General features: G+C 32.3%; 1 protein-coding gene across 1 annotated transcript in view; it reads left to right on the top strand.

Moving 5' to 3' along the window:
- The window catches only part of LSMEM1 (leucine rich single-pass membrane protein 1), a 29,171-nt gene that overhangs the window by 9,926 nt on the left and 2,783 nt on the right, over window positions 1-16,462 (top strand). The window contains exons 2-3 of the mRNA XM_074266869.1: window positions 3,758-3,889; window positions 9,967-10,101. Coding sequence (XP_074122970.1) covers window positions 3,763-3,889; window positions 9,967-10,101 — 262 coding nt within the window. The 5' untranslated portion in view covers window positions 3,758-3,762. The remainder of the gene's footprint in view (window positions 1-3,757; window positions 3,890-9,966; window positions 10,102-16,462) is intronic.

The raw sequence follows: 16,462 nt of genomic DNA, 5'->3' as shown, positions 1-16,462 counted from the left end.
GTCTGTCTCTTGACTTAAAGGTTAGAAGAGTCTAAAACTCTTCTCAGGGCTGAGAGGGAACAATTGTCCTGACTGATAGATTCCAAAATTCCTGTTAGTTCTCTGATCCCTGTTATGGATATTGGTTTTTATTCTCCAGTGTCTTTACTTTCTATTATTTCTACATGTCTTTCCAAGTTTCTATAAATTAATGTCATTGGTCATGTTACAATTCTGTTTTGATACAACACACAACACACACATACATAAGAAATATGCATGTGTATATGTATATGCAAGTGTATGAATATTTTATTCATTTTGCAAATTGTGGGTCATATTTTGTTTTCATTTTTTTTATTATCACAAATAATGCTGTTATTAACATTTTTGTAAATATAAGTGTTTTCTTGCTACCTTGCTCTTTGGGGCACAATTTCAGGGATGATAAAATCTTTTAGTCAAATGAAATGGAAAATTTAGTAACTTTCCTTGCAAAATTATGCATTATTTTTTAAAATCCATATTCAGATTCAAATTCTGATTCATAGCTCCACTAGTAGTGAATTGGTATATCTATCCCTCAGACTTTATTCAACAATAAATTTTTTCATCTCTTAGTGTTTGTCCATCTTTCTGGGTGTGAAATGATAGCTCAAAGCATTTCAATCTATATTTCTCACATGAATGATTTGAAATTTTTTAAAATGGATTTTAAAAGTTTATATTTTTGACCAAATATATGGGTTTTTAAACTTTTAAAAAAATCAATTTTCTTTAGATTTTTAATGTCTGACTTGTATGAGATATTTCATGCAACCTTTTCCTACTGAACCTATGAAGATTTTATTCATGGAAGAACTTCTTAATTGTCTTTAATCATTATAGAATTATACATTTAGAGCTGAAAGGGACTTTTAAGTTATATGGATACTACTAAAGATAAGGAATTAAGCCTAGAGAAATTAAATGATTTACCTAAAATCACACAGTTAATAAGTTGTAGACTTGGTATTTCAACAAAGTTCCTCTGATTCTCAGAGGTAGCTTGGTGGTTCAATGAATAACACACCAGTCCTGAATACAGAAGGACCTGAATTCAAATTTGACCTCAGACACAACACTTCCTAGTTGTGTGACCTTGGGCAAGTTATTTAACCACAATTGCCCCAGCAAAAAAAAAAAAAAAAAAAAAAAAAAAAAAAAAAAAAAAAAAAAAGAAAGAAAGAAAAAAAGTTCCTCTGATTCTCAATCCAACATTCTTTACACTGCACTACTGTTTGCTTTAAGTGTTATTATTTTTACCTATTATGTAGTTATAATTTTTCCTTCTCAATAACTGTAAAAGACAAAATCTTCTATTCCCTAATTATTCACATTTTTTTCATATTTAATTTGTTTATCTAGTGCAAAGCTTCTTAAACTGTGGGTAGCAACTCTATATGGGGTCATATAATTGAGAGTTGGGGGTCATGAAAAAATTGGCAATAGTAGATGTCAAATATTCTGCTATGACTTAATTATTTATGTAAAAATAAATAAGCAATCCATCTCATTAATATACAAATTTGCCTTTGTCTTTAATAAATAGTAAAATTATATGTGTACCAACAATTTCTTTATGATTTATTATCAGTGAATGTTTGATTTGTATCCTATATAGCTGAGGTGATGTAAAAATTTCTTGGGCAAAAAGGAGTAACAAGTAGAAAAAGTTTAAGAAGCCATGATTTACAGGGATGTTTTGGTAGACTGCTTTCCAGTTTCTTAGAAATTTTTGTTGAATAAAAACTTCTTTCCTTAGTAGGTTTTTTTTTTTTTAGCTTATCATGACTTTAGCACAGTTTTTTTTCCCCTAAGTTCTTGCTTAACTAGTTTATTCCACTGAACTACGTTTTTATATATAGTACTAGATAATTTTAATTATAACTGTTTTGTACTATAGTCTGAGATCTAGAATTGCATTCTATTTTATTTCTTGACATTATTGATATTCTTCAAACAAATTTTATTAGTTTTAAATTCATAAATTTAAAACATATATAACACTAAATTTGTAGAGTAATTTAAAAAGCATAGTCACTTTTTCATATTGATATGGCCAATCTATGTACACTGAAGGTCTCTCCAAATCTGCAAATGTCCGAGCTCATCACTACCACCACTACTTCCACTTTTGGAGAAATAGTATGAGATAGAGAATAAAATGCTCAACCTGGAGTAAGGAATATCTGGCTTAAAATCTTGCATCTGACACAAGTTTTATGGTACCAAAGGCAAATCATATAATCTCTCAGAGCCTCAGACAATTAAGGTGTCTGAGTTGGAAATTATGGATGAGCAACAAGTTATATTAATGGGGAGAATTCCTACAACAATAAAATGACAAGTCCTTAAAGTATTAATTTTTGGTTCATTCTCTAGCTTTTTTCCTTCTTAAATATTTTATTCACGTGCAAATACAGATAACTGTGGGTTTTTAAAAAAATTTTAATTGCTATAGCTAGCATAATAGTGGAGACATTGGCATATTTATTTTATCTTTGAACTTACTGAGAAAGATTACTTTAATTCTGTTATACTTGCTGTTGGCTTATAATTTTTAAAAATTATATTAATAAATAGATCTTTTATTCCTATGTTTTTATTGTTTTTTAAAAACTCAAATATGAATGTTATATTTTGGCAAAAGTTTTTCTGTATCTGTTGAAATAAAGTCTCAAAAGCTAGGTTGAAGAATACTTGTTAATCTTCATTGATAGAGGAAGTTTCCTTCCTTAAATAAATAAAATTAAACATTCAGAGAAAAGCACTTGTGAATTTTTTTAAAGAATTTTTTCTAATAATATCATTTATATTTATAGTCTTCCTAATGTTGACCTATCCTATAAATCAATCTGATCATAGTGAATGAATACTTTTATTCTATATCTGTAGTTCTTTGTTAATATTTTATTTAACATTTTTCTGCCAATATTAATTTGTGATAGTGAATGAAAATTTTCTTTCTCTGCTTTATCTCCCCTTGTTTTAGATATAAGCATAATTTAGAAAAAAAATTTGGTAAGGTGCCTTTTCCTCTCTTTTACAAACAGTTTATTTAATATGGATTGAAAAAAATCTTTGATAAGATTTACCTGGGGGGATTAGGTCCCCCTGCCCTGTTTTTTAAAAAAACTTATTTATGACTTGCTAGATTTTTCTTTCTGAGAATGGATTATTTAGATCATATTTTTTATTTTATCAATCTGTAATCTGAATGGATAATTTTATACATGCTCACTAATTTTTCCAGATTTATTGGCATATATTGCATGATGTAGTTATAATTTTCTTTATTTCCTCTCCATTAATTATGAATTCTCCTTTCTGATTAAAAAATGGTAATTAGATTTTACTCTTTCTCTTTTAAAAACAAGGTAGTTAAAGCCTTTGTTTCCAACTTTTATCTGAATGATACAAAGCCAGCAGCTTTTCATAGCCATTGAAAGGGAATTTAGTGTAATAATTATGTAACATGTATAGAGATTTAAGGTTTATAAAATATTCTTCACTGTAACTCTATGAGGAAAGTACTGAAAATGTAAATTTACTCCAAATGGAAAAAAAAACTGCAAATATAACAGCTTATTGACATACTGATATAATTATCTATAGTAATATTCCCTTTGGCAATCACCTCAATCATGGTCAATTTGAATTACTCTCTAGTGGTACTCTATTGACATGTGGTAGAATTTGCCTTGCTACTTACTTTTAACCTCTTGTTTTCTTTCAGGAACAATGAATCATTCTGCCCTAGAAATTGGCTCCTGTGATGCCCATGAAGAGAGAAAGCTCTATGTTATTGATTCTTTAAATGACTTAAACAAAGTGAACTTCTCTCCTGCTGAATCCCAGCGTGGAATCTGTATGTGTGCCAAGAGAAGTCTGGCAACTGTTTTCTTGTTTAAAATTTATCTAAAATAACAAATGTTAGTGTGAGAATGTAGGTTCATTTTCAAAAATTGGAACTAACTTTAACACCAGGAAATTGACATTACTTTTTTTTTTCTTTTATTCACTAAATTTTTTATAGAAATCATAGAATTGCTCAAATTAACATGGAATGTCTCTTAACTCCTTGATCTTTCATTTTTCTTTTTCATTTTAAAGATTGGGTCTTTTTCTTGCTCAGCTTCTCACAGTCCCAAACCAAGACTAATGAACATTGGAGTTTTTACCTGCTCTATTACAGATCTGGACTGCTTCACCCCTCCTTAAATAGTTTGTTGGTGCAACACTACAGGAGATTTACCATATTGGTTCCAAACTCTATGTACACCCCTGAATGCCAAAATTCAAATGATCCATTTACATTATTCTCACCAACAGATGATATTACAGATGTGTGCCACAATATCTACTTTCCCTAATACTCTTTCTGGGGCTTTGTAGACACCAAGAAGAGATACAGATTCATCCTACAATTCTAGGAGCATTTTCCTAAAAATTTTACTTTTCTACTATTTAGTGCTATCAGCTCAAGGTTTCCATCCTCATTTATTGATTTCTCCTAATTTTTATCTTCCGTGAGAGCTATTTTTAAAGTATCTTCTGTGATTTTCATAAAATCCCAGAAACTCAGACTTAGAAGTGGGTCTTAGTGACCAACTAGTCCAAAACATAGCTGAAAAAAGATTCTATAGAACATAGCCCTCAAGTGAACTCCCAGTCTTTGCTTAAAGCTCCATGTATTATCTAATGCAAGCCATTCAGTTTTTGGATACTTCTAATTCTTAAGAAATTTTTTCCTAACATGAAACAAATTTGTCTCTCTATAACTTATATCCATTGTTCTAAGTTTTACTTTCTGAGGCCAAATAAAACCAATCTGTTTGTTCTTTTCTCATGAAAACACTACAAATACTTGTGGATAACTGTCTTGTGCTCTCTCAAAGTATTCCTTTCTTCCTTCTCCCTTTTCCTTTTTTTGTTATATACACTCCTAACTTCTTCAGAACCTCAAGTCATCTGTTACTAGGCATGGCTACAAGATGTTAAATGAATAGAAGTGGGGTCTGTCTAATCTATTTAGTTGAGCCTTTTCCCCATTTGATGTGAATTACTGCAGAACTGTTTTGGTTATAGCAAATAGATATTGATCATGGAAATGGCTGATATGAATTATCTGATTCAATGATTATGAAGAGATATGCTATATCTGAATCTTATCCTCCCTATATCTTTTTATGTGACTTTGATAGTAAGATTCTATGTAGTAAGTTTATGACCACCAAAATGAAATAAACACAGATGGCAGTTTCTTTTTTTTTAACCTAAGGGAAAATTATAATATTTCTTATACCATAAAGATCTAAAGTCCAGTTACCTATATATATATGAAGGTGGAGTTGACACATCTTCACTCAATCCACAAAATACTAAATATGTGCTATATGCAAGATAATGCTAGGTAGGTACAGTGAGAGATACGAAAAACAAAGAGGCATGGTTCTCCTCTAAGAGAGCTTACAATAATAATGTTAACATTTAAAAACTCCAACCTATGATTTCATTAGTTTGGGGAATTTCCTGGAACAAAAACTATCTACTAGAACAGAAGCTGAGTCAAGGTGGCATGATGTAGTGGTTAGAATCCTGGAATGGAATCAGGAAGATCTGAAATTAACTTCCCTGACATCATACTTTGACCTGTTCCTGCTTCTTGTTTTACTTGTTGCCTAGTTAGCTATTACTATCATTAATAAATTATTTTGGACCCTATCTACTGATGTAGAAAAGGGTCCTTACCTCAAGCAATCCATTCCCTAAGGATTTTAGGGTACTGTTTTAGGCTACAGATTAAATAAAATAGCCTCCTACCCGAAGACAGTTGTTGAACTGTTTGTGATCCTAAATAGCCCTCTTCTTGCCCCATATATTCCTGATCTTCAAAATCAAGTGCTCAATCACTGAGTGTTGCAAGTATCACAATTTTTGGGCTTGGAGCCACATAAAACAAAATAGACTTGGGCCTTAACCAACAAGCCCTTCCAACCTTGTCTCTCTGGTGGTAGTTGAAATGATAAACAGGTATCCATGCCAGTCTGGCACTCCTTACCTAAGAGACCAAAGACTAGGGGATGCTTTGCAAAATACTGTATTCAGACTATGATAAATATCTTCCCAGTTCTGACTTTGAGATACTAGGGTTCTTTGCCAACGCTACAAAATCCGACCATTTCTGAGGATTTAGAGAAATTTACCTTCTGCCTTTAGTACTAGAAGAAGCAACATATGAAGCAAATGGAGTGGTCTCCAACTATGACCAGATCTTGCCAGACCCTGAATCAGAGTCCCTTATTCAGCAATCAGGCTAAACAGGCTTGTGATTAATTTAGACCTGAAACACCAGTTCTAATCAATAAAAATTGCTCACTGACCAAGCTAGAAACAGCATCCCTAGACAAGCTTCTTGGGGGGAAAATACTTATTAACTAATAAAGAAAGAAATACATGGATGTCACCTAAACTTCTGCTTCATTTTCTAGAGCATTGGTGTAACTTATTTAGATGAATTAATGGATGGATGAATCAAAGTATTATACTTCATAGCCAGCTCAAAGTATTATACTTTATAGCCAGTTGTGATGCAGATTAGATTGGGCTACTTTTGACTCAGCCTGCCCATAACCCCCACTATGATCTACTTTTTCCTCTAACTTTTCTACTGAAGTGGAACTGGAACCTTTTACTCAATAACTTTAATCCTTGTATCTTATTTTCATTGCTTCATGGAGACAGGCCAATAAAGACATTAGCATATCATAAAAATATGGTGTCTGGTCAAGGGTAGACTTTACCAGGCTACTCCTGATAACTACCCAATTCCTCCTCAATTCTTCCTCTTACTCCTCAGATCCTGCCCCTATTTTCCTGCCCCTTCTCCCTAAAGTTTCCAAATCCAGAAGCATATTGCTTAATCATAAATGATTTTGCCTTGCTCAGTCATATTTTGATTGAGGCTTGAGTTATTTCACATAGTAAGTGGCAACTTTTGTGACATGATAAATGTCTCTCACATGATTGCTTCATGTCTCTTGAATCACTATTCTAAAATATCACTTCTCTCCCAAAACCTTTTCCCCTTTCAGCTGGATATTGACCTCCCTTTTCCCAACCTGTTCTTAACAGGAGGAAACCCAGAGCTCTCACTCCATTCCAATCCTTGGGTTCGTTCCTCATTTTCCAACAGTTGTGAGTTCTGGGTCATGTGACTACTCTGACCACTTTCATTAGTAAAAATTCTTCTAGTAAAAACCTTAATATTGTTCCTCAAATTCTAAACCTAAATTATGCATTTAACAAATATTTAAATTCATTTTTCATAAATCAATAAGGTCTTATTAAATGCTTAAGGAACTCTGCTAATCTCTGAGGATAGAAATACAAAAAATTGCAAGTTACATGTTAATGAACCTTTTCTTTTTTTTTTTTTAATTATATATATATATATTTTTTATAATATTATCCCTTGTATTCATTTTTCCAAATTACCCCCCCTCCCTCTATTCCCTCCCCCCGACGACAGGCAATACCATACATTTTACATGTGTTACAATATAGTCTAGGTATAATACATGTGTGCGAATATCATTTTCTTGTTGCACAATAAACATTAGAATCCGAAGGTATATGCAACCTGGGCAGACAGATATTAGTGCTAACAATTTTCATTCCCCTCCCAGTGTTTCTTCTCTGGGTGTAGCTACCTCTGTCCATCATTGATCAACTGGAAGTGAGTTAGATCTTCTTTATGTTGAAGATTTCCACTTCCATCAGAATACATCCTCATACAGTATTGTTGTTGAAGTGTACAGCGATCTTCTGGTTCTGCTCATTTCACTCAGCATCAGTTGACGTAAGTCTCTCCAGGCCTCTCTATATTCCTCCTGCTGGTCATTTCTTACCGAGCAATAATATTCCATAACCTTCATATACCACAATTTACCCAACCATTCTCCAACTGATGGACATCCATTCATCTTCCAGTTTCTAGCTACAACAAAAAGAGCTGCCACAAACATTTTGGCACATATATGTCTCTTTCCGCTCTTTAGTATTTCTTTGGGATATAATCCCAGTAGTAGCGCTGCTGGGTCAAAGGGTATGCACAGTTTGATAACTTTTTGGGCATAATTCCAGATTGCTCTCCAGAATGGCTGGATTCTTTCACAACTCCACCAGCAATGTATTAGTGTCCCAATTTCCCCACATCCCCTCCAACTTAATGAACCTTTTCTACAGAGCAAACCAGGTTTAGAAACACTTTTAAGAATCAGGAATGTTTTAAGACTAGATTTAACCACAAATGTTCTTCCAAATAATTTCTTAGGAAAATTCTAGGGCATCAATTTTTCACAGAAAGGAGAAATCACATAGTCACTCCAGTCCTTGGGGCCTCAGTCTCCATTATACTTTTGTCTGCTTCAGGGAAAAGGAGAGGAAATATCTATCAGCTCTTCTGCCTGATTTCTCACTTTTACTTTTCAAGGTAAAAATAACTGTTACATAAAGCAATAGGTCCACTTCTATAATTGGATGCCACCTGAATGCTCTAACTTGGAAATTTTTTTACCTTTGTAAAGGAAAGGACAAATAGGTAGCAGAGTCAAAAGGACTTATATTAGAATTCTGCCTTATTAATTGTGCAACCCTGACCAAATTACTTCATTTTTCTTAGTTTCAATGTCCTCATCTGTAAAAAGTAGATAAACTTTAATTTAATTGTTGGTAAAAATAAAATGAGATAATAAGTTTCCCAAAAGTCTTAGTGTACTTTTAAGCTCTTAAAGTTTAAATTATTATTTAATTTTATTTAATAACATTTATTTGATCAAAGGTGTTTAGGCTATTAAAGCTTAAAACTGCATTAAGACATTTAAGCTTTAAAATTTTAAGCATTAAAATACACTAAGATTTTTGGGACATGTAGTTTATGCAAAACTCTTCGTAAATATTCAAAAGCTATATAAATGTTAGCTATAATTAAGGAAATAATCTAATCCTGTGCAGCTAGCTGGCAGAATGGATATAGTGTCAGGAGAGGAATCAGGAAAACTCATTTTCTTGGGTTCAAATTTGGCTTTAGACACTTAATAGCAGTATGACTGAGCAAGTCATTTAACATTAACTCATCTGTAAAATGAGTTAGAAAAGGAAATGGCAAACTATGCCAGCATCTTTGCCAAGAAAATCCAAATGAAAAATCCATGAAGAATCAGACTCAGCAAAAACAACAAATCCAACTCTGCTTATTCTTTGGATGAAAATGAAAGAAAGAAGGGGGGAAATCTATATAAAAACATAAACCCTAGGAAAAAAATCTTAATAATTCTAGTTTATAATCCAAAGACAAGATCTCTTTATTCAAGTCAACTTTCTCAAAGATCATAATAATAGTAGTTAATATTTATATAGTGCTTACTATGTGCCAGGTGCTATGCTAAATATTTTACAATTATGATGTCATTTGATACTCATAACAGCCATGGCAGAATGCTATTGTTATCCCCATTTTACAGACAGGAAAACTGAGATAAACAATGGGTTCTACAGTCATACAGTCAGTATGCTGAATCTGAATTTGAACTCAGATCTTTGTGATTCCAGGATTGGTGTTCTATCCACTGCATAACCTAGCTGCCACATTATCATAAATTTCGAGGAGAAAATAACTTCAAAGAACATTTCATTCAATTCTCTCATCTTGCCGATAAAGAAAGTTGAACTTCAGAGGCTAAATGGCTTGTCCAAGATTTCACTGACAGCAGGGAGCTGAGCTGAGATTTGAACTCAGGTCCAAATTCAACACTCTTTTCACTTCATCACAATTTTCCTAACACCTGCTGTTGAATTCAGCAAAGCTGTTTTCCGACATTACCATTCCATCTGCTTTCCAAGACAGGGAATCACTAAGTCTTTTTCTCCTTTGTTTTACATTAGCTCAAGAAAAGAAGTTCATAGGAGGTGCTCCTAACACAGGGAATGGAATCAGAAACCGAAGCTTGTTCTTTGTGGCGCTGATTATCGCTTTGATCGTCAGCTTAACCCTCGTTTCTTTTGTGATAGTCTTACTACGTAAGTAAAAACTCGGCAAGAACCTTATTATTTAAAATGGTAATTAAGGCTTTAATCAAATGTGCATCTTCAGCGGACTTCATGGCTACCCTGCATGCAGTACTTCTCCAGGGGACACAGTAGTATTCACGAGTAACTTATCTTTTAGTTTATGAGACATTTAGGATAAAAGATACAAAATAACTCCTTTAGAATATAAATTCCTTGAGAGTATAGATTGTTTTATTCTTTATATATATTGTATATTTGTGTGTATATGTGCATCTACACACAACTTGCTATTTACATGTTTTCTTCTCTATTTGAATGTAAGCTTCCTGAGGGCAGAGGCTGGTTTTCCGTGTGTGTCCAGTGCTTATCACATAGTTCCTGACACTCAATAAAAGATTAATAAATGCTTGTTGATGCACTGATTGATCCACAATGCCTGACATATAGTAGTTGTTTAAGAAATGCTTAATTGATATAAATCCTTTCTTTTTTTATTATAGTTTTTTATTTACAAGATATATGCATGGGTAATTTTAAGCATTGACAATTGCCAAGCCTTTTGTTCCATTTTTTTCCCCTCCTTCCCCTCCCCCACCCAGATGGCAGGTTGACCAATACATGGATATAACTCCTTTCTAGAAAGCATCCTATTCTTTGTAATGATAATAATAAAACAGTTCTTCATGTAGCTTTAAGTTTTGCAAAGCAGTTTATATATATAAAATCTAAATTTGATCCTTGAAACAATCCTATAGTTATCTTAAAAAGAAATTGGTATTTGTACCAAAAAAAAAATCTTGTAAAATCTAATTTATAAACCTATAAGGATTCTTAGAAGTATATTGTCAAAAATTCTTATCAATCCTATACAAGGATTTTCTGTATTGTATTTTTCTGTATTCTGCTGAGTAAATGGGATAAAAAATGGGAATTATACACAAATGGGATTTCTTTAAAGAGAAAGGGGAAAAAAACATTGAGTAAATTTTTTAAAGGCATGATAAACTTTGTTATTGTGATAAGGCTAATTTAACTGGGTGACTTTTTCTTTTTGATTTATGAAAACTTAATCTCTTCCCCACCAAAAACACATTGTGACTAAACAAGGTAGTAATGGGAAATTTTATAAAGATAAGGAATTTATTTTGTTACAGTAATTTGGGGGTTTATTTATATTACTCAAAGACATTTTACACCAACTTAGTTTTGACAAATTTCAGTTTTAAAGATTTATTTTTGCTTTAAGGTTGAATAAGTGAGAGTTGTCTATCATTTTAGAAGTTTCTGACTAATTTACTTCATAAAATTTTGTTCCTTTTAATATCAGGATAAATTTTAAGGCATTTTTAAGAAAAGGAAATATTTTTAGGAAGAAATATTTAGGAAGAAATATTGTTTGTAACAAAATTTCATGCAAAAATGTGATTCTTAAGCCTACTAAATTTTCATTCATAAGCTAACTTATTGCAATAATAATTTGATATGATAACAATTTGGTCCAAACCTACTGTTTTTAGTGAGATTTTGGGACTCTAAATAGACTCTTTTTTGAAATGACATAGGCCTTAAGGACTACTTTTGATGCTCTTATAACTATGAACCTGCTTACAGCAATCATAGACAATTTTTCTTATCAGGGTAGACAAAAAATGGAAGTTTGTCCTTGCAATATGAATTATTATTGGTTATTAGAATTAGTAGTTGTTAGTAGTTATCTAAATGAGTGGAATAAGCTCTGTTTTATCTGAATTTGTTGTCATCCCATGACCTAAGCAAGAGTTAAATTAGTGCTTGAACTTGTCATATGTATAAAATTCAGTTCCTGAAGTATCTCTTTTTTTCAGAATGATATGAGTACAATTAGACAAAGGTAAACAAATGTGAAAGTAAGATGTAAATCTATTAAGTTGTGAGGTTAAAGTTAGGAACCTCTCTTGTTTTTGTTTTAAGGAATAGGATTTCAATACAGATAGTTATGTTCATGAAGAGTAGAATTTATAAATTATCTTGTGTCATCCTAATGGGAAATCTGATTTTACTTATGTTTGCTATTCTAGATAACATATCATGTAATCTATTCTCTACATATAATTTACAATTATTATATTCACATATTCCCAGCCTTTTGTTGCTTTTCATTTTAAAAATTTGTTTATTTAAAAAAAAAAGAAAAAAGACAGAAAAGAAAAACACAAAACAGAACATTGTCTTGTGTCCAGCAAAGCACATGTCAGGAAGGATTCAGAATATATAACAATAAATTTCAATTCAATTCAATTCAATTGAAGAATTCAATTCAAGAAAGAAAGAAAATATAATACTAGAAAAAATTATATTTTTGAATGTCCATCTTTCTTTTTCTTCCTTTTAGGTTGTTTTTTTTTTTGTTCTCTGCTGTGCACTTTTAAAATTTATTCTTTCCCCCCCTTTCATTCCCTCCACCTTGCCCAAGCAGGTTATAATTAAGCACAGTTATATTTAATAGCTATACATATATGTGCCCACACATAGACATACACACACATGAATACATAATTCACACCCATCCATAGACTTACACATATATACACATATATAGAGCAACATGATTATATATCTACATATACTTAGAAATAAATGTATATATATGTATGTATACATTATGGATATACTATTAATATACTTTCCATTGTGTCCCTATTCTTTTATAGCAAATTTCCATACTAAGACATTTTGTAAGTACAATATTAAATCAATTAAATAATGGACTGATACTGAAACATCTTTGAATTGTTATAATAGAATGCAAGTATGAAAATCTTAAAATTTTTTCCCTTTTTTTCCATCTTGCAATTTTAACCTATATTTATGATCAAATTATCACATATGATTTATGTCTTCCAAAGGGGGAAATGATTAGGCAAGTCAATATTAAAGTTTTCTAATTAAATGGAATAATAAATTTGAAAAAAGCAATGGAATTAGATTATTTTCTCTTAAAAGTATATAAGATTGATAATTTTAAAAGAACAGGTCATAAATGAACTTCCTAAGAAAAAGCACTAGAACTAGACAGATTTATAAGTGAATACTATTAAAGATTATATCAGATATGGAACCTGGTTAAGTATAGAAATAGCAAATAATATATGAACTGAAATTCTCTGAAGTTTCAAAATTGGAGAACCAAATTTAGGTGATTGTTTTAGATTAAGTCAGAACCTTTAGATTTGGAATCAGTGAAGCAGAGCTTCCTTTAGGTGATCCTGAGAAGAAAGCACATTGTACATGTAAATTTCCCAACTCAGAACTAGTCCATCATAAAATTTCTGAGTAATCTCATCTGTATCTGACTTAATGTAATTATGAAATTATGGGAATTGTGAAAAAAAATTATTGCAATGTTTAAACCTAACCCTATGTAGCTGGAAAACTGGATCATTTGAGTAAATAGACTCATAAGCAGCCTACATCCTGTTACAAGATTCTGGATAAGGGCTGAGTCTTTTGTTCAAGTTTTTGCCCCTCCTCTCCCCTTTTGTTATGTGCCCAACTGCCAATGCCCTGACTTAAGCATGTATTGGCAATTTCTCCCTCTGACATTCTTGGAAAGGCAGCTAGAACTTCACTTCCCACTCTCTGAGGAAGAGTAAGGTTTTCCCCATAACTTCTTTTGGTCTGCAGATGATGCCTTTGGTGTCCCTTTGACCAAAAGGAGGGAATCTGGGACCCACTAGAGTCCCTCATCACCCAAAGAAGGCTGAAAATCTGCATTGGCCAATCAGAGAAAATGAATTGAGCCCTTCTGGACTGACATACTAACAGTCCTAGGAGATGCTCTCTGAATAAATCCAAAATCCTTCTGCTGTGTCAGGAACCACAAGACCATATTAAGTTTGCACAAATATCCTAAGTCAGGGGGGATTTCTTTGCTTTATGGGAACTCTAGTCTTGGCTAAAAAAAGGCCAGACATCCTGAGTCAGAGGCACTTCTAAAGGCTTTTTGACTTTACAATTCCCCTCATTCAAGCCTGTTGTGAGCTCAGTTGCATGCATACTTGCCTGCTGCTTGAGAGGAATAAAAAGAATCATATTAACTAACTTTTTGTCTTTTTTAGACTGATCTCTAAAATAATTGGCCAATTTTCAATTCTCCAAATTTGAAATTCTACCTACTATCCCTTTGCCTTTATGCAAGCCTTCCTCTTTGCCTAAAATGTCCTTTTCCTCTAAGAAACTTTAGTTTCTTCAAGAATCATCTTAGCTAAACTAACTTATGGGGAGACTTTTCTTTATTCTTCTGGTTGTTAATGTTCTATTGTTCTTCAATTTATCTTTGATTCACTTATTTTTTTTTTTTTGTCTTTGTCAGTAGAATGCTAACTCCTTGAAGGGAAGGAATTCTGAATTTTATCATTTCTGCCTTTATATTCCAGCCACTTGTGTGAGGCCTTGCAAATGATAGGTGCTTTTAAAAGTGCTTCTTACATTAATAAATTTTTATTAAATTAAACTAACTGTCTATTATCTAGAAATCACTTTATATCTAGTGATGCAAAGACTGGAAAATGTCCCTTCAGGAGCTTATAACTTTATAGGGAAGGAGACTCACACAAATACCTTTGATAAAAGTTAGAATTTTTTAAGTGTACAGGAGAACTCAACTTGATTGATCTTGATTGACTGTTGATCTTGGTTGATCAATAAAAGATATTAAGAAAACATCATTTTAGCTAAGGAGATCAAGGAGAAATTCACTTTCAACATATTTCTTGAGATTAAAAAGTGTTTCCTGGATGCCTTTAGGGGAGAAACTGACCAAATACCTATGTAAGATTTGGGGTTTCCTTATGGGACTTATGGGGGAGTGGGATTGTGGAAAAGGTAAGGATTAGTTCCTGAAAGGTAAACCTTCACATTTTAATGCTTTGGCATTGGATAGGAATAAGTTTGTTTATAGTTTATTTAATTTTTGTTAAATTATTTGACCAAATATTGTTTACTTATGTTTCAACTTGCTCACAACATTTACCCTGGAAATTATTTTTATATTATTATTAGTGTTTTAAAAATGTATTTTGTCCCTTTTGGGGAGGTGTATCTATATTTTATATATATCTATATATACATATATATATATATGTGGGTCTATATACTCATCATCATCATCATCATCACTAGGCCTGATGTCAGGAAGACCTGAGTTCAAATCTAGCCTCAAATACATATTAGCCATGTCACCCCAGGCAAATCACTTAATCTCTCTTTGCCTCAGCTTTCTCATCTGTAATATAAGGATTATAATAGAACCTATCTCCTAGAATTGTGCAGATCCCATGAAACAATACATGCAAAGCATTTAGCACAGTACCTGCACATAATATGAATTATATAAATGTTTATTCTCTTTTTCTCTCCTCTCTCTCTCTTTAATATTCCACACTTCCCTAAAAAATAAAGTCCTCTCTATCTCAAAGAAAAACAATTGAGCAAAACCATTTGTCACCTGGATATACGACATCCCACATCCATAATTCTCCATTTCTTTACTGAGAGGAGGAAAGTGTGTTTCATTATCTTTGTTTTGAGTCCAAGATTGGTCATTAAAATTAATCAGAGGTCAATTTCCTTTTAGTGTTATTTTCATTTGAAGTATGTCAAATTCTTAGTACTTGATTTGGAGTTAGAGCACCTGAGTTTTAATCCTAACTCCTTCATTTGATATTCATCTCACCTCTGGGAACCCATTTAATAATTCATCCCCTTTATATAAAATAAGAGGGTTGGACTAGCTGCCCATGATCTTATGATTAGATGACTCTAAGTTGATCCTAATTCCAAATACATGATACTGGACTTCCTTAATTTTGAATGGAGAGAAAAATTGGCTTTCCCTTCTTGGACTAATAAGGCTCTTATAACTAAAGAGTCCTCCCAGAGAAGAAAGTTTTACTGTCATACAATGACAAATGTTGGTGGAGGTGCTATGCAATAACTTGAATTGCATACTTCCTCCTTCAAGCATAAGGTTTATTCGGCCCAACATTGTAGCTCTGCTAAGCTCCTATCTTTCCTTCATGATTTGAATGACACAAGTCTGCTAAAATCACTTCAGAGTCAAGGAGTAACGACTACTCTGTGGTCTACTTATTTCAAGGATGGAAGGTGTAGTCTGAAAAATCTACTTTACCTCTCCATGATATTTTATCAGCTGAGAACAGTATCAGAGTAGTAGTGTAATTAGTCCTTGAAAGGTAGACCTTGAAAAGAAAATTCTTGAAACTGTAATATAAATAGCAGCTCCAAAAGAATAACAGATTTTGTTCTATAGTTCTGGGAAATTTTAACTTCTGTAAATATAACTGAAGGTGGTGTTCTCTAGATTACTAAA

Source organism: Sminthopsis crassicaudata, chromosome 5 (genome assembly GCF_048593235.1).
Source record: "Sminthopsis crassicaudata isolate SCR6 chromosome 5, ASM4859323v1, whole genome shotgun sequence".
Taxonomy (NCBI): domain Eukaryota; kingdom Metazoa; phylum Chordata; class Mammalia; order Dasyuromorphia; family Dasyuridae; genus Sminthopsis; species Sminthopsis crassicaudata.
This window is presented reverse-complemented; position numbering and strand designations above follow the sequence as displayed.